This window comes from Eriocheir sinensis, chromosome 37 (genome assembly GCF_024679095.1).
Source record: "Eriocheir sinensis breed Jianghai 21 chromosome 37, ASM2467909v1, whole genome shotgun sequence".
NCBI classification, from domain to species: Eukaryota; Metazoa; Arthropoda; class Malacostraca; order Decapoda; family Varunidae; genus Eriocheir; species Eriocheir sinensis.
The window spans coordinates 12922721-12946368 of NC_066545.1; the positions used below are offsets into that span (position 1 = coordinate 12922721).

The 23648-nt window shown below is 42.2% G+C and overlaps 1 protein-coding gene across 6 annotated transcripts; it reads right to left on the reverse strand.

Moving 5' to 3' along the window:
- Positions 1-1940: 1940 nt before the first annotated feature.
- LOC127008273 (tyrosine-protein kinase SRK3-like) lies at positions 1941-23043 on the reverse strand. Of its 6 annotated transcripts, none has more exons than XM_050880061.1 (10): positions 23001-23043; positions 18974-19407; positions 18453-18657; positions 16058-16156; positions 12618-12741; positions 8873-9170; positions 7317-7564; positions 4913-5069; positions 4476-4607; positions 1941-2417 (listed from the first exon to the last, which is right to left on the reverse strand). In XM_050880061.1, exons 2-10 carry the CDS (start codon positions 19011-19013, stop codon positions 2209-2211), a joined length of 1512 nt encoding a protein of 503 aa, XP_050736018.1. In that variant the 5' UTR covers positions 19014-19407; positions 23001-23043; the 3' UTR covers positions 1941-2208. The 6 variants fall into 6 exon arrangements, with proteins under 6 accessions (XP_050736018.1, XP_050736020.1, XP_050736019.1 ...); XM_050880063.1 differs by having other exon boundaries at positions 23019-23036; XM_050880062.1 differs by having other exon boundaries at positions 23005-23032.
- Between the last annotated feature and the right edge of the window lie 605 nt (positions 23044-23648).

Here is a 23648-nt window from a genome sequence, read left to right on the forward strand (position 1 = left end):
AAGACGAGAAGGGGCTGTGAGTCTGATATCTCAAATTCCAAATATTTTTATATACTGTATTTTTTTTATTTTTTATTGCTGAGAATCTTCGAGATCTTCGGAAGTTCAGGTCTTTCAAGAACCCCACATAGACAATGACGATTTTCAGACTGACACATTAACTGGTGGGGGTACATCACATCGTACAAACGTGATGTACGTCCAGCGAGTCTCCCAAGAATTTTACGGTCGTCCGTCTGGTGAACGGGTAAAAGATTCTACAGCCTTATCATCGACCCTAAAGGAGCTTGTGACAGAGATGCAGACCCATGACCATTATGTTACTCACCAACGGGGAGAGCCGTCAGTCAGCACCAGGGTGTTGCCTAAAGTTTGTGGAATTATGCCTCAAAAGAAACGTGGTATTGTTCATACACTGGTGCATGCAGGTGCTTCTGGTGAGCACTTGTTTGATCAAGAGAGGCTAATTCTCTGTCACGTTTCTGCTGCCTCGTCTTAGGTCTTGTAAGTTTATCTGAGCTTGAAATATCAATTCGACAGTTAGTGTGCACATGTTTACCACAGGGTCCCAGTTCCTAGTCAACAGTATCATACACATTCCCAAATCTATCAAGACCCTTCCAGTTCAGAGCTTTGGATTTCAATTTATCCCATGCGTCTTTAGTTATATCATCAGTTGAATCTGCCGCATCACACGGCTTTCCACACTGCAGAAGACACTCAAACTCTGTACAGGACATCTTGACGTGGTCAGTATACGTTCCGTACAACTCGTTCGCAATGACACAACAGTACTGAAATGTAAAACAGAACAACAATGTTGTTAATTCTTAAGCATAATTTGACACATGGAATAATCATATTATGAAAATCAGTCATGTAACTAAATCAAGCATGTAACTAAAAAATCAAAACCTCCGTTCACATGGAATAATCATGGTCTGTAAATCAATCAGGCATTTACCAGACATTCAATCAGACCTGTCACTAAAATATCAATACCTCTGTTCATTTCAAATGTAACAATTAACCATTCATCAGTGGATGTACATAGTACCAAAGCCCTTGCTGTCAACATCTATCTGAAAAAATAACACAAGTGTCATGCAAATAGATAATTAGTACACAAGAACAAATGAATTATATACCATCCATCAGAATAAGTTGGTATCTTTCACTACAAATGCCAGCCACCTTAGAATTTATCATCAATGAGTGCTTTAATCATAAAAATAACAGCATAAATGGATTCCTTGCCCTCAAATTAGCCAATAAAAGAGGTATTAATAAGGTATTTGGAGCTTTTGATGAAAATTCTATTTTATCAAGATGGTCACCTCCGCCAATTTGGATTTTCCGCTCTCCTGAAGTGTGCCCAGGTTTCCCAGACAGGCATGGGAGCTTATTTTGATGCAGATACATAAAAGTTCCAAAATCAACCGTCAAACTTTACTTGCCAGAGGTTGGTCATGGAACTTGAGTTTTTAACCCTTCTAGGAGAGAGAAAGCCCATTTTAACTCTCACTCTGCCCGGAAATAGAACCCAAAATCTCTATTCAACTGAGAAATTTCAGTTGCGAGCCGAATGCCTAGTGCCCCCCCCAAATTATTTTCTAGATCTGCCACTGCCTCATATTGACTATTATGAAAGAAAATCAATTTGAATTGATTATATGTATTTGGAGTTGCTTCATCATATTGCATTTTTCTGTCTTGCCTGGGAGTTAACATACAATACTAAGAAAAGCTTTTAAAAATCATACTTTTCTGACTCAAACATGTCATATGTTATCAGTCTGATTATACAGATAAGATGGCAAGATGCCAAGTTGAACTACCCTTAATGTAGCAACACAGACTTCAACTTGAATGCCTTGTTGTATTAATACTTTACATGTATTAACTTTACACACAAATCATCATGAGGCACTTGGGCTTCACAATGTCTTAAATAAAATTATTGAAATGATCAAAACGACGGTATGCAAATGAAACTGACATGTGGCAGTCACTAATATTGTGTGTATAATGTTGATTAGAAGAGCTGTAAATAATACTGAATCAAAGGTAGACAGTCAAAGTCGCAGCCGCCGCACCTGCACAAAACATTTGCATAGTACACCTGCACCTGCCCCATACTGCGCACGCCAGAAGGACTTGCGGGCGCAGGCTAGCCCATGATAACCTCTAACACACTCACATACACAGTCATTGGACAGATTCATCATAATAGGAATTTTCACACTGTACATCATAATTTTGAAGATAGTCGTGGATGAAGGAGAAGGTGGGCCGACTCTCAGAATCAATTTTCCAGCACTTTAAGATAAGCTCATAAAGTGAGCATGGACACCCCTCAGGTTGGGGCATTCGGTATCCTGAATTGATGGCCTCAAGTACCTGCTGGTTGGTGTATCCTGGGGAGGAGAAAGAGAAGGAGGAGGAGTTGAAGACAATGGGCATGTATTGGGTTTTGTTATCTGTCTACAAATCATTAACGATCTGAAACTGTTGTTTATAGAGCCTCAGTTGATGTGTAAATGGTAATGTATAAGAACAATATATGATACTGTTAAGATTATGTGATTTAACCCATATAGCCCCGCTGTTGGCTATAGCCGACACCGCATTTGTACAACAAGGGCCCGCTGCCATCTATATCCTACACCAACTACTCCTCTCTTTACTTACATTGCTTGTATGGTAGCCAAGGGGTCTCCATATTGGACACATGGGGGTTATATATATATATATATATATATATATATATATATATATATAGATAGAGAGAGAGAGAGAGAGAGAGAGAGAGAGAGAGAGAGAGAGAGAGAGAGAGACACACACACACACACACACAGAGCGTCACCTGACTCCCGCCACACCCAGCCCAGGGGCGTATTTAGGACCTTGAAACATTGGGGGCTTAGCCCAGCTCAAAATGCTGGGTGGTCGGAGGCGAGAGAAGCGTGTTTAGGGTAGTTCTGAGGCCTCTCTGACATACATTAGGGCCAATTTTTGTGTTATTGTATTTAACAATAACATTGAAAATATGGCAAATGTGTTATAATATTTGGTTATAGGAAAATAATGTCCCTAGTATAAAATGAACGCATAAAAATATCTACATAGTTACTTTTGCAAGTGCACGTTTCCTTGGTTGATATTACTTGATTCCAATAGAGGGCACCACTGCAGTGGCAGCATCAATGTGTACCATGGTTGCAGTGCCCAAGTCTGAGGCTCTGTCAACTTGCTGTCACACAGAGTGTCTGATTTCGTGGATAATATATGATAGTCTATGCATAGGAAATAGTAGTCAGTATCAATAATATGCAGGCAACAACAATGAATACTGTCAGTTATAGTTGATTTTGAGTTTTAAATTACAGTAATACCTTGGTTTACATGTGCCTCAGTTTATGAGCATTTTGATTTATGAGCAAAAGAAATTCAATATAAATGCCTTGGTTTACGAGTGGGAACTTGGTGTACGAGCATCAAGTTTGTACAAGTCGAGGACGCAAGCGTGGGTTCCCTTTGTTCGCCACAAGACGAGAAGGCTCAGAACAAAAAACAATGGGAATGGGGTCTCAAGCTGGTGCCACAATGGGCCTTTTTCCTCCAACTGCATTGGCAATATGTGCAACTGGCAACTTCAACTTTTCTGGGTGTGTGTCACACACGACCAAGGTTGGTTGCCCGTATCCACAACATAAACAAACTGGTCGCCCTGTATCCAAATGGCGCCATTTGCAGAAGTAAGAGCTGTTGTGGCTTGTGCTGCTGTTACTCAAATTCTGGACTTGTTGCTACAGTTAAATGGAAGGAAGAAGTGGTTGTGGACACAATCATGGCTTCAAAGACGGGAGGACAGGAGTGTTTACCCAAACCAACAACTCTCTCCCAGTTGGGCATATAGGCAACTACAGTTGCTTCTAGCTCCAATGGAAAGAGGAAAATGCCCAGTACTGCTTTCAGTCCGCGTTGTACAGTACACTAGCAGAGGCAGCACCCGTGCGCTCGTGTCTGCTTACGTTTGTGCTCTAGTGTGCGGTCTTTGTGTTTTCAACACTATATATTACTATATTACTTATATATTATACTAGCTTTTTATATTTATATTATTATACTATATTATTTAAATGATTTATCATAGCTATTTGTTAATATAATTGCTTTTATTTTGTATAAAATAACATGTAAAATGATTTTCAAGTTAATATTACAGGGGATATGGGGTGCATTAATGGTATTTATGTTAATTTAAATGGGGAAGTTTGTTTAGGGTTACAATTTTTTGGGTTTGCGAGCAAAATTCTGGAACGAATTAAACTTGTTAAGTGAGGTATGACTGTATAAATACTGTTGCACACAGGTGTTTAGTCAATTTATAATGTTGTTCATGATAATTATGTAAACAGCCTTGGCCCTGCCTCTGTAGAAAAAGCATGACAGCGTGTGCGTCACTCACTCACCTGGGTAGGGCACAGCCCCATGGGTCAGAATTTCAATCATCATCACACCAAATGACCAAACATCTGACTTGCTGCTGTACCTCTGGTACATTAAACATTCTGGTGCAGTCCATTTTACGGGCAACCGACTTTCTGTCAAAAATCAAATGTCACCATTACTATATGCTGTTTATTATTGATATCAAACTTATTAGTATTGTTATTCTTCTTATTATTATTGGAGCCCCATATTCCCAGACAATTTATGTGACACCTTCCTATCTCACATTCTAGCAACAGTCATATAACTTTTCCAAATATTTTTTCATTTCACTGTATTGATGGTTAAACAGCCTTAAATCTCCCTAGTACCTGCTCAGTATCCTAGACTTTCTAGAGTCTGTCCACAGCTTTAATCTTCTATTTACACAATTTTGTATCTATTGTATCATACATACTGGACTGGGTCTTCTCATAGACAGCCTCATCATGCAGCTTGGACAGGCCAAAGTCTGCCACCTTGCACACAAGACATGGGCCCACCAAGATGTTCCTGGCTGCTATGTCTCGGTGGATCAGTTGTTGTCCCTCTAGGTATTCCATGCCAGCTGCAGCCTGAGAGCAAATTGATTTGGGTGACTCAGACATACAGAATCTGCAATCTATGCCTCCTAATTCTCATATGACATCATACACTGTGACTGACATCCAATTCTAATTTCAGAGCCCAAATTTTCCCTGACTAAAATTTGAACTCAAATCTTTTGTTGTGTGGTACGCATACACAGAAACACGTAGCTATTTCTGCAGGTCGAGTTGTTAACTCCTAGGAACATTAAAGAGGGCAAGCTGATATGCATAGTACATACTAGACTGGCAGTGCACGGTAACTGCTGCTCAAGCTAACATACACACACACACACACACAGATTCTTTCCGTTGACTAGGAGTGGTTACTGTCCCCCCTTGAGCAAGGGGGATGGGGTGTGTGGTGTGTAAGGTCCTGGCAGTACCCAGAGATTGACGATAATGAGCATGTACTTGCTCGTGTCGGGAGGGTACCTGCTGGCGAAAGCGAGTCCAACTCGTGATCAGGCCGTGGTGAATTACACACACACACACACACACACACACACACACACACACACACACACACACACAGAATTGCTACTAAAATGGTCCCAGAACTCTCGAATATGATGTATGAAGACAGATTGAAGATGGACTTGACGACATTGGAACAAAGAAGGGAGAGAGGAGATCTGATCACGCTGTATAAGTTGGTAAATAAGTTTGATGAGGTGGATAGAGATGATCTCTTCTTTACTGCGAGAACGCGGGGGCTGAGAGGACATGGAAAGAAACTTAATAAAGGAACCTGTTTGAGTGACTTGAAAAAGTATAGTTTTCCACATAGAAGTATTAACACCTGGAACAGCTTGCGGGAAGAAGTGGTGGAGGCGAGCAGTGTCCATCAAATGAAGGAAAGGCTGGATGAATGTAGATATGGAGATGGGACTATTAGAGCTTAGTTCGGGCCCTGTAGGCAACAAATAGGTAAATACACACACACACACACACACACACACACACACACACACACACACACACTTGGACCTGAAGAAGGCTCTTGATAAAGTTCCACACACAAGATTACTATGGAAGCTGGAAAATAAAGGAGGTTTGAAAGGGAAAATGAAGAACTGGATGGAAAGTTACTTAAGGGGAAGAGAGATGAGAACAGTGGTAAAGAACATGAAATCAGAATGGAGAATTGTAGATAGTAGAGTGCCTCAAGGATCGGTATTGGCGCCAATACTTTTCCTGGTACTGTATATATAAATGATATGCCAGAGAAAGTAAGCAGTTATATGAGCCTGTTTGCAGACGATGCGAAACTGCTGAGACATATAAGAAACAGTAAAGACTGAAATTCTGCAAGAGGAGCTGAATAAGATTTGGAATTGGAGTATGAAATGGGAGATGGAGTTCAATGTGAAGAAATGTCATGTAATGGAAATGAGAAAGAGTGAAGTGAGACCAAAATGGACATATAGAATGGGAGATGGAGAAATATTAAAAAAAGTTCAAGAAGAGAGAGATCTGGGAGTGACAATACAGGATAATCAACAGCCCGAGAGTCATGTTAATAGGATATTCGGTGATAAGTATAGAATAGTAAGAAATATAGGATTAGCATTCCACTACATGGATGAGGATGTGATGAAAAAGGTAATAACCACTATGATTAGACCAAAATTGGAATATGCGGAAATGGTGTGGTCTCCTCATAAGAAGAAACACATTAAAAAAAAATAGAAAGAATACAAAGGAGTTGAAAGGATGGCAACAAAAATGGTTCCAGAACTGGAGGGATTGTCATATGAAGAAAGGTTAAAGGAAATGGACCTACCAACACTGGAACAAAGATGAGAAAGAGGAGACCTAATACAAATTTATAAACTATTGATTAAAATGGAGGAAGTAGACAATGAGGAGTTACTACTAAGAGAAGGAAGAAACGTCAGTAACACACGAGGGCACAGTAAAAAGTTGAGGAAAGGAAACATAGAGGTTTGGAACAGACTAAGTGAGGATGTAGTATCGGCGAAGAGTGTGCACAACTTAAAGGAAAAGCTGGACAAATAGAGATATGGAGAAGGGACCACACGAGCGTAAGCCCAGGCCCTGTAAAACTACAACTAGGTAAATCCAACTAGACAAATACACACACACACTTACATAAGTTTGTAGTGCAGTGGTTAGCACATTTGCTTCCCTGTAATTTTCAGATTATCTTAGGTGAATAAAAACAATGAAAAATATACAACTTGGCATGACCCTGTGGGGGTTGATGTGTACCTGTGCACTGGCATATAGCTGCTGCTGCAGGACGAGCGGCTGATTCCTTAGTACATCGAGCAGTGAACCTTCAGACATGAACTCGGTGATGATGAGCAGCGGTTCCTCCCGCGAGCACACAGCATACAGGGTGAGGATGTTGGGGTGACGCAGCTCCTTCATCACCTTGGCCTCGGCTAGGAAGTCCTCGGGATTCATTTTGCCTTCTCTCATCATCTTAATGGCCACTAGTACGCTGTTCATCTTACCTGTTGGAGGGCAGAGGACACACACACACACACACACACACACACACACACACACACACACACACACACACAATATTAAATTATATATATATATATATAAATATATATATATATATATATATATATATATATATATATATATATATATATATATATATATATATATATATATATAACATCTTGATAAACTATTTAGAAAATACATATACAGAGTAAATGATGACAACAAAATTAAGTTATGAATCAATAATAATTCTCCAAAACTCACAGAAGACAAGGTCTCTCTCTCTCTCTCTCTCTCTCTCTCTCTCTCTCTCTCTCTCTCTCTCTCTCTCTCTCTCTCTCTCTCTCTCTCTCTCTCTCTCTCTCTCTCTCTCTCTCTCTTATCATTCTTATTGTTATCATTATGGGTGCGGTGCTAAAGTTTCAGATGCCAAAGCACAAAAATTACTTTAGGATACATTTTTGTGGAGATGGCAACTAAATACAGTAGACATTTGATTCCAATATTTTTCAACCAAAATTCAGATAAGCATAATTTCAACATACAATTGTATTATTTTTTGATCGCTGACCATGTGGGATGTCTGCCTGATTTGGTGAGTAATGGCAGCACAGTTTTTGTGTGTATGGCTGTGAGCATGTGGATAGCACACGTTGCATTGACATTTATCCAATTTTGATATTAATTAAAGTAATTTTTGTAGCCACCAATGGCTCCACAAAGACTAACACTTATCGAACACTGACCGGGACATCCATCAGTCAACAAGACAGCAGCAGTTATATTTTTGTTGTGTCTGGCCATGAACTGGTAAGCCTTGTCTTTTTGTTCCACTTTAATAAGATAAGACTGACAGTGGATGAGCAATGTCAGCATTTTTGCATGATCATAATACCAAAGAGGACAGCAAGACTGAAAGTATCTGGTCTGTTCTATGTAAATAAAATGGCACAGTGGCAGTGATCGCAACAGGAAAATCTTCCGTTTGGTCATGAACTGGAAGCCTCAAGGCCTTTGCAATTTTGTACGTAATCCATGTAATACAGTGAGGCTTGTTCTTGTCTCAATATCATCATGAAATCAGGGCCGATAGACTGGAGGGTGTGGCGGCTGCCTTCCTCTAACTCGTGACCATGTATTACTTTACTTTTCCAATATTAGGGACATTAAAACTCCTAGATTTTTCAGATAACCCTTTGCCCTTAAAATATATGAAATTGAGGGTTATCTCTAATAACTTTGGTTGTCAGGCCACATGGTGGTGTTACAGCGGCCTTCAGATACACTCTGCCTCAAGCACTCACCGAGCCACACTTCACCAAAGGAGCCGCTTCCCAGTTTCTTCTCAAAATCTAGTTCTTCCGCTTTAATCTCCCATTGGTCTCTTACATCAGGAGATATATCATACACGGTGGGTGATGGTCTGACACACGGGTGCTTCACCACATCTGAAGAAAGTGATGAGTCCCCAATGACCATGAAGGAATTTTCCACCAGGTCAAAGAGTGATGGGAATACAAGGTTCTGCATCTTAAAGGATCCATCCTCTGTTTCAGTGATGGCATGATGCTTGATGCGAAATGAGTTGTTTGGAGCGTAACACTGGGGATGGAACAAATGTAATAAAAGGGTCATTTCTGCTGATAGATCAGTGATTGCGAACCTTATCAGAAGCACTGAACTTTAATGAAATCTTCCACTCACTAGCTGAACCCCTAAAATATGACAAAATAAATAAATAAATAAATAAAATAAAAATAAATCAAATAAATAAATATAAAAAAAACAATGAGAGAAAAACTGCTTCCAAATTTGCAAATATATATGGATAATGTAAAAATAAATTACATTTTGATCACACACACACAAAAAAAAAGAAAAAAAAAATCAAAGAAAAACTAAAAATTCAAGAGTATATTTGGATAGTAATAATAACATAATTTCATTTCAATTAATATGAAAATGAAAGAAAAATTGCTTCAAAATTCAAGAGTATATTTGGATAATAAGAACTGGATCTTAAAGCGAATATTGTTCTTGCTTTTGGGAGGTGATCTGAAAAGTGCATGTCTTTGTTATGGTAAGTGGCACCTCATAGCAATTGTAAGTGGCACCTCATAGCAATTGTAAGTGGCACCTCATAGCAATTGTAAGTGGCACCTCACAGCAATTGTAAGTGGCACCTCATAGCAATTGTAAGTGGCACCTCATAGCAATTGTAAGTGGCACCTCATAGCAATTGTAAGTGGCACCTCATAGCAATTGTAAGTGGCACCTCATAGCAATTGTAAGTGGCACCTCATAGCAATCGTAAGTGGCACCTCATAGCAATTGTAAGTGGCACCTCATAGCAATTGTAAGTGGCACCTCATAGCAATGTCGCATGCAAGCTGCTCTGTTTCTTTTTTAGGTGCACCAATTTTGAAAACGCATGTTCACAGATACGTTGTAACAAACGGCGTGAGGATCTCAGGGGCTCTTTTAGCATTGAGGAGATACCCCTCCATTTGGCAACCCTGACAACATTGAGTGCTGTTGAGTGTGGCTCTGGTGAAGTTCGATAACGTCATCAGGGTATTGATCAATGACATATGCCTTTGCAACATCGAAAGTAAATGGCCATCTCATCCATGCTGGGTACTGTGCTATGTCAGGGATATATCCATCAAATGAATTTCCCAAGTCATTCAAGTGCATGGGAATCACTTGCTTCAGTTACCTTGGTACACAGTAAAACCTCACCATTTGCGCCCTCGCCATCTACAGCCATCATCCCACCATTTGCGCAGGTGGTCTTGCCATTTGCGCACCTCGCCCCTATGGTAACAGCGTCTCACTGGCAGCAAAATGGCGTCCGCTGATCTTCTAAGGACGTTTACTAGCTGTTTTGGCAGCAAAATGGCGTCCTTTGATCTTCTGAGGACGTTTACTAGCTGTTCTGGCAGCAAAATGGCGTCCGCTGATTTCCTAGGGACGTTTACTAGCTGTTCTGGCAGAAAAATGGCGTCCGCTGATCTTGACGTTTACTAGCTGTTCTGGCAGCAAAATGGCGTCCGCTTATCTCGAGGACGTTTACTAGCTGTTCTGGCAGCAAAATGGGGTCCGCTGATCTTCTGAGGACGTTTACTAGCTGTTCTGGCAGCAAAATGGCGTCCGCTGGCGAGCTACAGCTGTCTACCACCCGCGCGCCCTCTGCCGCCAGTGAAGAACACTGCCAATGTACACAACATGTCGTTTCCCGCCATAACCTGATCGCCTTTCCTCGCCTCGTGGTGACTGCGAGTATTCAATGTTTTCTGCCTCACCTTTGCACCACCATCATGCTGCACGCAGCGTCATCGAAGCCTAAACCCAGTAAGAACCGGATGATAACCATAGCACAGGTGGAAGTGATTAAGGTGGACAGGGGAAGAAAAAAGTGAGATTGGCCATGCGTAAGATGTGTTTCCTGCCAGCAGAGGTGTTTTTATTTATTTATTTATTTATTTTTTGCTGGTAGGGGGGGTTTTGGGCCGTGACCGCCCATATGTATTTTTCCCCATAGGTTATTAAGTTCGCCATTTGCGCATTCGCCATTTGCGCACCTTCAGACCGCCCATATGTGCGCAAATGGTGAGGTTTGACTGTACTTGCATAAATTTTGCATATAATAATTCACTCTGACATTAAAATGATAGAAATTTTGCATGTCTTTTGGAGGGCCTCTGTCAAACATCTGAGACTGGTTCACTAGCTGAAGCCCTGGGGTATCGTCAAACCCAGGTTAAGAACCACTACAATATATAACTTGCATATGTCACAGCTAAAGTCTTAGTCTACTTTCTGTGGTCTAGAAAACAATCCTGCCTTTAGGGTGAAGTATAGGTCGACTTCACGGTGACATTGTATAACCACGTTGTCGAGTTACAACGGAGTTCGGGGCCGACAGGCCGGCTGTAGTCGAGACTAACATTAAATATAAAATATCATTCAAATATCCCGCCGCAGAGACGCGTTCCCGCGGGCCGCGCCTTCTATCCTCTCCGCCTGTCTTCATGCATTCGCCTCATTCCAATTTTTCGTTCGGGTGGCCCGTTTGCCATGCAACGTTGTGCAATGTTACACAATGGAGCCATCAAGTTTTACCAAGATTGCGGTGGTAGCTATACTCCTGCCAAGTCGTTGTCCAGAGGGTTCTGATGGCGGGGAGGAAGGGAACAGTGTTTTTAAACAAATGATACGTCGTAGTTATACGAGTGGCCACTGGCCAGTGTCACCCCTGTTGCATCTTCTTAATTTCTGTTTAACTGGGATTGCTGTTTGCAGTAAACGGCAAGGGGATGCTGCGGGAATATTGTGAGTTAGTTATTGTTACATTGTTGTGGGGCACTATTTTCGTTGCAATCAGATGATCGCGTGATCGGTTTGACTCCCCTTCTCCTGCCTTATCCCATCCCGTCTGGGGTAGGGTCAGCACATGTGGAGTCTTGTGGATTTTGAGCGGCGGCGGGGTGGGAGGGAAGGCGCTGGAGCGCAGTGAAAAAAAAAAAAAAAAAAAAAAAAACCTGCTCCTCCATCCACAGCGGGATATTTGAAATGTGAAGTCATTGCGCGACCAATTAAGTATTACTAATGTTATTGGCCTGGTCGTAAGTGTGTGCGGTCGTTAGTCGCGTGGGTCGTATGCACAGAGTTATAGACTAGAGGGTTCAACTCCATATACCAATGTAACAATAATTAGAGGGTAAAAAATGGACAAGAAAATAACAAGTCTATCTGACAGAGCATAGCCGAGGCGCTGGTAACTTGTAGCACACATAGCTATGTGATGTTAAATTTCTCTCTGTCTCGCCATCCGTCACCCAATAAGATGGCTGCCAGTTGCTTCTAAATCCAGGCTCTGGGAACCCTCTAGCTATGTCTATAACTCTGCGGTCGTATGTCGAGGACTACCTTTATAGCGACTGTTTTGGTTATAGTAAGGTTAAGTTATTAGTCCCTTCACTCACATGACAGCCACCTAGTTATGGTATAAATAAAGAAAAGAGGTCACAAGACCTTCCATCTCACCTTGATACTGATGACATAACCGCAGGTTCGGGAAGATTTGCGAACAAGGAATGCTCCGACTGTGTTGATGTCACTCAGGAGGATCTGTTCAGCCTCCACACGGGTAATGTCCCCGTGGTACCACCTGTGTATGTGTGTATGTGTGTGTGTGTGTGTGTGTGTGTGTGTGTGTGTGAGAGAGAGAGAGAGAGAGAGAGAGAGAGAGAGAGAATTCATTGAAGTTCAGACCATATGCACCCTATGGTTAATCTTGTTTCCTAAATTATCCCTCTATTACTTTCACAAATACTTCTGTTATTATTTTCAAGGTGGGGAGACGCACAAAAATGACCATTTTCGACTCAGACATTGAAATTTGGGTTTTAACAGTTTTGGTACCCTTGAAATGTTCCCAGTGTTCTGTGAAAACGACGTACTGATATCTAAATTCCTTCCATCTTTAATTTGGCTTTGTTAACGTTCATTTTAAGAGCCCCGCCGCACGCCACGCCACGTGTTTTGTTGTTGCTCATGACTCTGAAGGATTTTGAAGCATTATTTATCGCTTTTTTTTATGTTCTGGTAGTATTTAATAATATGGACTACCATATGTCAATACCAAGCGGCTCTGGGTGGTGAATGAGGAGCATCAGTGGGTGACACACTCGGTGTCTCCTCAGACGCTTTGAGAGGAGGTAGCACGCCGCTTTCTTCACCTGCTGAACGTCTTTCTCTCTTGTTTTACTTTTCACCACAGAGAAAAATAACTCCCAGAATAGAGAAGACGAAGGAGACGGTGTCCAGCACGAATTACAGCCCTGGTGTTTTTTATTAAACATGACGACAAAGAGGAAGGTGACTGAGTAGTTAGAGTGCGGATCCCGCATTCACAGCATTCTGGACGACGCGGGTTCGAAGCCGCCGCTACCACTTGGGATTTTTCAGTCACCGCCGAGTGGCCTAAGACTACTCACTTGCTGTCCTGAAGACCACCCATCAACCCGGACTCTAGAGGAAACCGTCCAAGTGAATCAAGAATGAGTTCCGGGGGTTAGCATAAGCCAAGAATAAATGGCGCCACTATAAACACTTGCCTGCGCCATGACGGGCTGGGGCCGACCACCAGCCCCATAAAGAAAGCCTACCGGCGCTATAGGCTAACGGCGGTATCATCAGTGAAGCTCTTCCCTCTTCGTTGAAGCGTCGCTTAGAGTGTGTTTCCGTTAAGAGGTATTATTAAACGCTAGTTTCTCTTCCCCCTTCGAAGCTATCTTTCCGTGTAATGTTGGTACTACTGCAAATCAAACAAACGTTGAAAACCGAAACATTAATGCATTTTAGGTACATTTCTATAGTGGAAAATATTGTGTGGCAAATACTTGTGTAAACAGTGTTTCATACAGTGACATACACTATATATAGCAGAAAATTTACATTGATGCGTTTAATTGGTTGGTACCCGTGGCGATGTTTGTTTCGTTCTCAACTCGTCCCGTCACCTGTGGGCGGAGCTTAAGGGGCTCTCACACATTTCCGGTCCTGGTCGCGACCGTCCCCGATGACTCCCGACAAGCCGGTCGCCGGTCGACCGGCTGTAAGATCGGGGATTGTCGGCGGCAGACCGCCGGTCTACCGCCGGTCAACCCCGAGGACCGTAGACGCAGCCGACCACCGCCGGTCAACTTTAAAATTTTCAAAGATATCGGCGACGCGCCCGGTCGACCGGCGGTGTCGAAAAATGTCGCCGGTCGACCGGCGGTCAACCGCCGACACCCACGGTAGACCGGCGGCAGACCGGCGGTAGACTGGCGGTAGACCGCGAGTGAACATCTGTGTCTGACCTGGGGATTAGCAAGGGAGGAAGGAGGAAAACGAGGAGGAACAGGTAGGAGCGAGGGATGAAGAGAGAGAGGGAGATGAGATAAAGGAGGAATATATATATATATATATATATATATATATATATATATATATATATATATATATATATATATATATATATATATATATATATATATATATATATATATATATATATATATATATATATATATATATATATAGAGAGAGAGGAGAGAGAGAGAGAGAGAGAGAGAGAGAGAGAGAGAGAGAGAGAGGAGAGAGAGAGAGATATATATATATAGAGAGAGAGAGAGAGAGGCAAGGAATGGATGGAGGAACAGGTGGGAGGGTGAGGAAGAGAGAGGAGGGATGGAGGAGAGTGAGGAAGGAAGGGAGAGGATGGAAAGAGATGAAAAAAGAGAGAGAGAGAGAGAGAGAGAGAGAGAGAGAGAGAGAGAGAGAGAGAGAGAGAGTGTTTTACGCACACGAATGAATTTAGGTATGAAGCTGTTTATGAGGTAATTATAACTATAAGAAAATACAAAGAAAATGTTTGTTCGTCGATGTGCCGCAGGTCTGCCACCGGTAGACCGGCGGTCTGCCGCCGGCAGGCCGCCGGTCTACCGCCAACTGACCTGCTGCAGTCGCCGGTCGAAGAAATCGAAAATCGTATATGGTCGCCGGTCTACCGCAGGCAGACCGGCGGTAAGCCGCCGGTCGCGGGATTATTGCCTATTTTGTCGGCGGCCAGGCCCCGATCGGCTTATCAGGAGTCATCGGGGATGATCGGGACCGGGACCGGGAATGTGTGAGAGCCCCTTTAGGAGACCTCGTTAGAATAAACTGCTTTTATTTTCTTTATTCAGCTGCAATCAAAGACACTCCTCGTCACTGATAATACCGTTTGGTCGAGTGAAAGCCTTGTTTCCTCGCGGGAAGGGGGAAGACAGACTAAGAATCCCGGCGTAACACGTAAAAAAAAAAAAAAAAAACAAAAAACTTACAGATAGTCTCGAGTTTTCAATCGAAACCTTGAGGCGGACGAGGATGTCTCTAACCCGGGGCCCGAAGAGGAGGAGGCTGCCGGCTATAGCTCAGCAGAGGTGCAGGCCGGCGACACGCATCGTCCACACATCCACGTAAATACCCGCCAATTAGACTCCCGTAAACAACACGCCCGTAAACAACACGCCCGTAAAATAATTAAGAGTCTGAGAGCTCTGAACGTGGGAAAATTCAGCCTTTATTATTTTTTGCTGAATATTCATTACCGCTATATTCTGCAACAACAAAAGATATAAAAAATCCCCAAGGGGGATTGCTAGCTTTGTGGTTGGTTGGTTCAGGGTTAATGTTTCGTAGAAATTGATTGAAAACTAAGAACGTGATATCACACAAAAGATACAGTATGTTTTTGATAATATTTTTAACATAAAAAAAAAAAAAGTATTGAGCCGAAGTCAGTCAAACTTACCCATTTTACTTTCACTGTGTCCCTAAACACTGTGTTATTAAATGAGGCAAATATATATTTTTTTCTTCTATGGCCTGGCGTCTCCCGACCTTAAAAATTGCTCAAATATCGCAAGAGAGGGAACAAAGGACAGACTAGTACGTACTCATAAGCCTCGAGGGTAGCGGCGAGAGCCACGAAGGTCGAGGGGATGTAGCCGATTTGTGTCTTTCCGGGATGTCTGACCAACCACCAGTCCTGGTCACTGTCGGCAGAGGGAGAGAATAAAGGATGACCTCACCATTCACCCCAACTACTCTGCACCACCACATCATCTCACCACAGAGCTACTATAACACTCCATCACACCCTCACCTTGAACCATGACTATACTCTCTGTCAGCTCCAAACCTGCGGACCTCTTGAGTCCAGCTAGGAAGTAACTCTACGCAACACCAGCATCAAGTGTTAAACTTATTTCATATTTCTAATTCAAATCATAATACATACATCTTTAGCATCTTGTAATATTATATTCACTGTACAACTTTAAAGGAACAGCATATAGCATGTGACGATCGTTTCTGTGGGGAAAAATATATATATTTTAATATTCTTTTTCTTGTGTTCCTTCGTTTCTTAAATACTACTACTAAATAAATTGTCTCTATACCGTAGCTATGAGAAAAAAATGTGATTTCCAAATAATAACGAAAAACTTGAAATATTATTTTACAAATTTCGCATGCATTTTTTTTTCTAAGACAGTCACCAGATAGCGGGTCGAGCTCGCTGGCAAATACACAAGCAAGTCACGCCCTTCTCAAACTCAGCCGTGTGGTTAGCGGATGCTGGGAGAGGTTGTCAGGTATGTTCGGTTGAGTGGAAGGAGCTAATCTTCAAAGTTTACATGAACAGATGAAATACACCCCATACCACCACCACAACCTTTATGACACACCTTAACACCTGGACATTATAGTCATTACACCACTGTAATGGCCCGAAATGTACTACCATTGTAATGGTATTTTTCCCCATGTAAACAGTTAACCTGAGATGTTTATGCAACCGTATATATATATATATATATATATATATATATATATATATATATATATATATATATATATATATATATATATGTGGGTTTCTCACGAGAGAGAGAGAGAGAGAGAGCGCTCCTCCTCCACGCTGACCACACTCCTCAACGCTCCGCGCTGTAGGGAGCGGAGCGTGTGGGGTGACCCGACCAGCCCTGACACTCCACCAGCGGCGGGTCGTAGCCCGCTCATCGACAAATTTGTACTAAATTGCAATTTGTAAGATGTAAAAAGAAAGAAGAAAGAAGGAAATAAATCGCACTTCCTTGCTAAGCCTTTAATTGTTGCTAGTACATCTGGCAACGCTACACTAGGGGGACTTCCCCTTTCGGGCCCCACCAGACCGGCCTCAACATATCTGGAAGACTTTTTATAGAGGTGTATGATTGGGGTCGCCTGAAAAAAAGGTTGGGAACCACGGCGCAGCGAACTCATTCTTATACGAGGTATCGCCCCATACAGGTGAGGACAGAGCCGCTCTCAGTGTTCAATATACATTGGCTATAGTATTATATTTGAGGACTCTTATACGATGTATCGCCCCATACAGAGGTGTCGAAGCAAGTCTGACTGATGGTAAGCTGGCAGGCCGCCGTCGGGACCAAAGCCAGCATGTCCGGGAGGTTGTGTGCAGCAGAGTGTGAGGGAGGAGGAAAGATGGAAAAGGATAAATGGTGTGTGTGTTATTCTCAGGGATAACCACGGTGGAGCGCAAACACTCACTATAGTCTTCCATATATGTTGAGGCCGGTCTGGTGGGGCCCGAAAGGGGAAGTCCCCTGGTGCGGCGTTGCCAGATGTACTAGCAACAATTAAAGGCTTAGCAAAGAAGTGCGATTTATTCCCCCCCCCCCCCCTCTCTCTCTCTCTCAATGTGTTTCTGTGTGTGTGTGTGTGTGTGTGTGTGTGTGTGTGTGTGTGTGTGTGTGAGGTTATCATGAGAATCGACCGCTCGTGTAGTCAAGGCTTAATTAAGTTGATGAGTGGTGTTTAGACCGAGTGAGCAGGTTATGTGTTACCCCGTGTTAGTGGGAACACTTGCTATGTTTTCTTCGTGTGTTGGTGCTACTTATTCTTGTGTTTACATGTTAGTTTAAACTAATAGTTTATCCAGTGTGTTTGCGGTAATTTATAAGTAATTAGACTATGCTAGTGACACAATTTAGTCTCTTATGGCTGGACCCTGTCCCTTGACCCTTAGTTCACCATCAGAATCTCTTAACAAATATATTTACCTCAAGTAATATTCTTAAAGTCACGCTACCCATATTATTTGGCAGATGATAATCCTGTGTGCGATAACAGTGCCTTATAAGACTTGGTAAATAAACTACTAATTTTACTCTCTGGTTTAAATGATCAACAATTAATTCTACTTTGAGGTATAATGAACCTACATAATTAAGGAGTGCCCATGAACGGCACGACACCACCACCACCATGGCTAGAGACACTTACTTTTTGTCGAGCAGCTCCATTGTGTCTTTTTTCTTGAAGCTCAGCTGGTTGTCGCCGGCCACTGTGTAGTCGAAAAGCGCCACCACTTTGTCTATTGCCTTCCATTCTTCCTCACCATTACCTATTACCACGGAACAATGGGCTACTGTGACATCTGGGTCATCACAAGTTATGTTCCCCTGGTATAACTCACCTGGAAAATGCACTGTATAGCAACACAGGTGTAAAGGCAGCCTCACACTTGTCGATTTTTTATAAGAAACGAGTACTGAAACATTTAAAATGTTGTATATACAGAATTCATATACACAAAAGTTAACGCTAAAAAAAAAAATTCTACGTAGAAAAAACATTGACAATGATTGAAAGAAAAAAAGTCCGAGCACACCACAAAGATGTATTATTATGGAAATACATTATTCTATGAATATATCTGGTTATTTACACTCGGCTCTCACTTACTGTTTTGTTAATTTAAGTCCAACAAATAGTACTGCAACACAATAGGCTGGTGCTGTTACCTGGGTGAGAGGACGAGCGACGGCAGCAGCATTGACCCATATCTTGCTTCGGCTTGGCACGCTGAAACCTACAAGACGGGCCAAGCCTTCACTACACCCTCTTTCTGCCTGTTCTTATTCTTGTGATTCTTCTGCTTCCTTTTCTTCACGACACCGTCTCTCTGCCTGTTCTTATTCTTGTGTTTCTTCTGCTTCCTTTTCTTCACGACACCCTCTTCTGCCTGTTCTTATTCTTGTGCTTGTTTTGCTTCTCCTCTTCTGGTTGTCCCCTTTTTTTCTACTTCTATGATATTTTTTTTATCTAATACGTAGCTACTACATACTACTGTTACTACTTTACATACTCTCACTTCTAGAACGAAGGACTGTTCATGGTCGGATTCAATGGTATCGGCCAGCTCCTGCAGGGGTCCTTGTGACGCCTGAACACATTCCTGCACAATAAATGCGTTCTAAAGTTTTCCTGAGGCGCATCAAGTTGTTGTTTGTTCCGAAAGGGTCGTTCGTTGATTCATGATATTCTCTATCACTAAGTATTTTTTAGTATTCGGTATCTTTCTCTTTCCTTCCGGTGTCATTAATTATATACAACGGCTTTCTCTCTCTCTCTCTCTCTCTCTCTCTCTCTCTCTCTCTCTGTGTGTGTGTGTGTGTGTGTGTGTGTGTGTGTGTGTGTCCAAGCCGCTGGTGAGGGCGTCCAACCCCAATGCCACTCCTTTTATCAGCCCCGAGACGTTTCTTTCTCATCCTGTGTACATGTTGAGTGGAATATATGAAGGTCAACACTGCTGCTGCCACTAACTCCGGCTACCGATGAATCAACACTGAGGGTCATAGCCAAACATTACGGCGCCCAAGCACACATACATGACAAGGCTTTCGTGTGAGATGTGGGCAATTCCAGGGGTAGTTTTATGACCCTTCTACTGCAACATGAACCTTAAAAAAAAATAATAAAAAAATTAAAAAAAATTACAACCCGCCTGATCTCCTCGGCGTTTGGCAATAAAGCTGTGAGGGGTGGAAGCGTCTGGCAATACCGACCTCAGCTACCTTCCCTTCATCTCTCTCAGGAAACGAGGGGTAGTGGGGTAGGGAGTGGGGGCGGGGGGGGGGAACTTAGTGGGCAGAGGTTGTGGAATAGATAAGGGATAGATTAAATCTAGCAGAGCAGCGAAGGGAAATAAGGGTGTGATGCAGCGTTGCCAGATTATCGTATTCACCACATTGTATTTATAATTTTTAAGCCTCAAAACTCTCATACCTACACAAATAACGAAGTGATATTAAAGTTTGCGTTAAAACTGTTATTTATTGATGTTTGTTTGTTTGTTTTTGCTATAGACATCAGTCAGAAACTACGAAAATACAATACGCTGTGTACGATAATTTGGCAACGCTGGTGTGGTGGCGGGCAAGAGACGGTACTGCCCTTACTGCATGAAGGCTCACTATTGGGGAAGAGCGGAAAACTCCAACCTGGGCCCGTATTCACAGATGCTGCCGGCACTCACAACCACCATTTCCAAAATTAATCGGGTTCTCATGGGAGTTTTTCACGTTCATGGTGCAGAAGCCTCTTTAACCCGGTAGCAGCGACGGACCAAATTTGTGGCTTTACCGTGTACCAGCGACGGGCCAAGTTTTTGACATGATATAAACCCCCCAAAATAGATAACGCAAAAACTGATCAGAAATGCGTTGATATGTATTATGAAATGGTTTGCGTGAGTGATGATTTTTTCTCTTTTTTCTCGCTTAGTGGGGCCTTTAAGAAACATGATCCCCGCAGTTATCGGGTTAAGGGGCTATTACACTGGGCAAATTTTCCGTGGATCTCCAGTCAAACTACGATTTCTGCTAGCGTGGTTCTCATTTGTTTCTTGTTATTGCTGCTGATGGTGATGGCGAGTACTACCGTCCTCCTTCGGTGAAATCGACCGTAGCTTTGGAAGATCGCGGACAAGTCAGAAAACCACGGAAATAGGAGAACCACGCCAGCGGAAATCGTGGTTTGACTGAAAATCCACGGAAAATTTGCCCAGTGTAATAGCCCCTTAAAACTACCCATGGAAATGCTATCTCAATCTCTACGAAAGCCTTATCAAATGACATTGATCCACATACATACTTACACAACGCGGTCAACTTACTCCTAACACACACAACCAAAAATACCAAACATATCACACGAACACTGACGCATACAAGCACTCATACTTTCCACGCACGAAAAGCCTCCCTCAACAGATTTTAGACTGCGGTACAATACACTCATTCATAAAACAAATAAACACTCAATTGTCACCACAACACACCGACAATAACAATTACAATTGATTCACTTTCCTCCCCTGCACACTCGGCTCCCACGTCCCCCTAGTAGCCAACCCAAATATGCGTGTTATGCATCTACACTGGTGCCCTGAGCGATATTATCAAGATCAAGAAGATGTATGACCACCGAAATGTTTGAGAATGTGTCCAAGAGCCAAGCGTAACCCAAGACGGTGTACAGGATCAAGAAGGCTTATGAAGGAACTGGAGTCATAGCTATAACCGTGAACATTCCAACTTTTTTCGTGTATTTTATGAACGGCAGAAACTTACGCGTAATACTTAAAATAAATCGCTTCTCAAAATCACATTGTGTTGAGGTGATGACGGCGGAAGGAAAGAGAGACTGTTTAGTATGTCTGTCGATTCAGGGGTGTGGGGTCGGAGTCGGTAAAAATACCCCCGACTCCGACTCCTTAACGTAATCATTTATCGTGTAATATAGTTGTAAAGTTTTTTTTTTTTTAAGTGCTCCCTAAAGCGCCTGTAGGCTTCCTTGAGCGGCCTCTTAATTTTGGCAATCCCAGCCCGTTACTGCCGTGATATGAAACCGCTAAGCCAGTTTTGCTACGTCGTGGGTTATTCCCACAAATTTGTGGGAGAAATTAGCTTTTGTAGGGGCTCCTGTGGGCTGACATTTCAGGCAAGCATTATGGGTTGAGTTATTATGGCGGGAATATTGATTTAACGTGGATTTTTCTTCAGTGTGTAAAGATGTTATATTTCATGATATTTCGCCTGATTAAATAATTATGCAGATCATTGAGATAAATTACTAGACGATGTCGGAGAAAACATACCCAACAACACATGAACCATCCTGTATCGAACGTGTCTGATTCCTGTAGTACTCATACGCTTCTCCACTTTCAAGTCTCAACCTGATCAAGGCTCCTCAGCAGTTGACAAGAAACGCTTATCTGAAACAGACTGGGTCACTGACTGACTGTGCATATTCACATTGCAGGAAATATGAGGCCCTCATCACACATTGCCCATTTAATGTGGCCCTGCCACATATGTCTATATAGAGTACGCATAATTTGAATGTAAATACACGTTAGAAAAAGGATCTCAAGAGTGTCTACCGGCGCTACAGGCAGCACCTAAAAAAAAAAAAAAAAAAAAAAAAAAAAGATTGCAGAGCGGGAGAGTCGGAGTCGGGAAATCTTAACTCCGACTCCACACCCCTGGTCGAAATATCGCGATATTGCATCACTAATCTATTATTTTTGCACATTCAACGCTTCAACGCATGCTTTTTTTTTTTTTAGAACCTTAGCATTCTTTGAACGTTGGTGACATTTTCATACCTCAAAATCCCGCGACACTAATAATAGCCCTTTCTTTTTGTTACACTTTCAACACTCCAATGCATCGCTTCTTAAACTCTCGCATTCTTGGGAGGATATACTTCGCTATTTGTAACATGTCTGTAAGAAATAAAACGCGATACTGTATCCATAATCCATTTTTTTCCACTTTCAACACTCCAGCGCATACTGAGGAGGAGATCTGTTTTTACGTCTGTCACAACCCCACGGCACTATACAATCACTAGTTTTGATTTCTCTTTGGATACACAGACTATATAACTCGAAACGATAGGTATCAAGAGTTCCAGATTGACCGTAGTTCTGCTCTAATATCTGACTGAACTGTGTGTCGAACTAATCATGGAGAGACGGACACACACTTCACAACTCACGGCCACCGGAATACACTAACTCATTTGCCAAGGATATGATGTGATACCCCGAGCGACAGCCAGCGGAAGAGAGAGAGAGAGAGAGAGAGAGAGAGAGAGAGAGAGAGAGAGAGAGAGAGAGAGAGAGAGAGAGAGCATATCCGCTGGATGGACTATGCGTATCTCTTATTTAAAGATAACTTCATCCTTTTATCTTCACCTTCACAGCGACTCTCTTTCTCCTCGTTCCTCTCTTCCAATTTCGACACATTTAGCAGGGAAAAAGAAGCAGCGGGTCAGAGTATGATCGTTTCAGGACAAGGCCATCTCTTTTGATTCTTTTTATAGGAGCAGCGAGTAGCGGGTTTTTTTATTTTTATTATTGTTTCCTTTTTCTTGCGCCCTTGAGCTGTCTCCTTTGTTGTAAGAAAAAAAAAAAAAATCAGACGCTTCCGCCCCTCACATTAACCATTTCCAAAGGCCGAAAAGAAGATTAATAAGAGTTTTTTTGTGTTTTCTAGATTCATGGTACAGAAGAAGGGTCAAACTACGAAAAAAGGTTATAAAACAATCCCTGGAAATGCTCAAATCTCCTACGAAAGCTTAGTCAAATGTGTGTGTGCATGGAGGGTGAAAAATGTTCAAGAATGA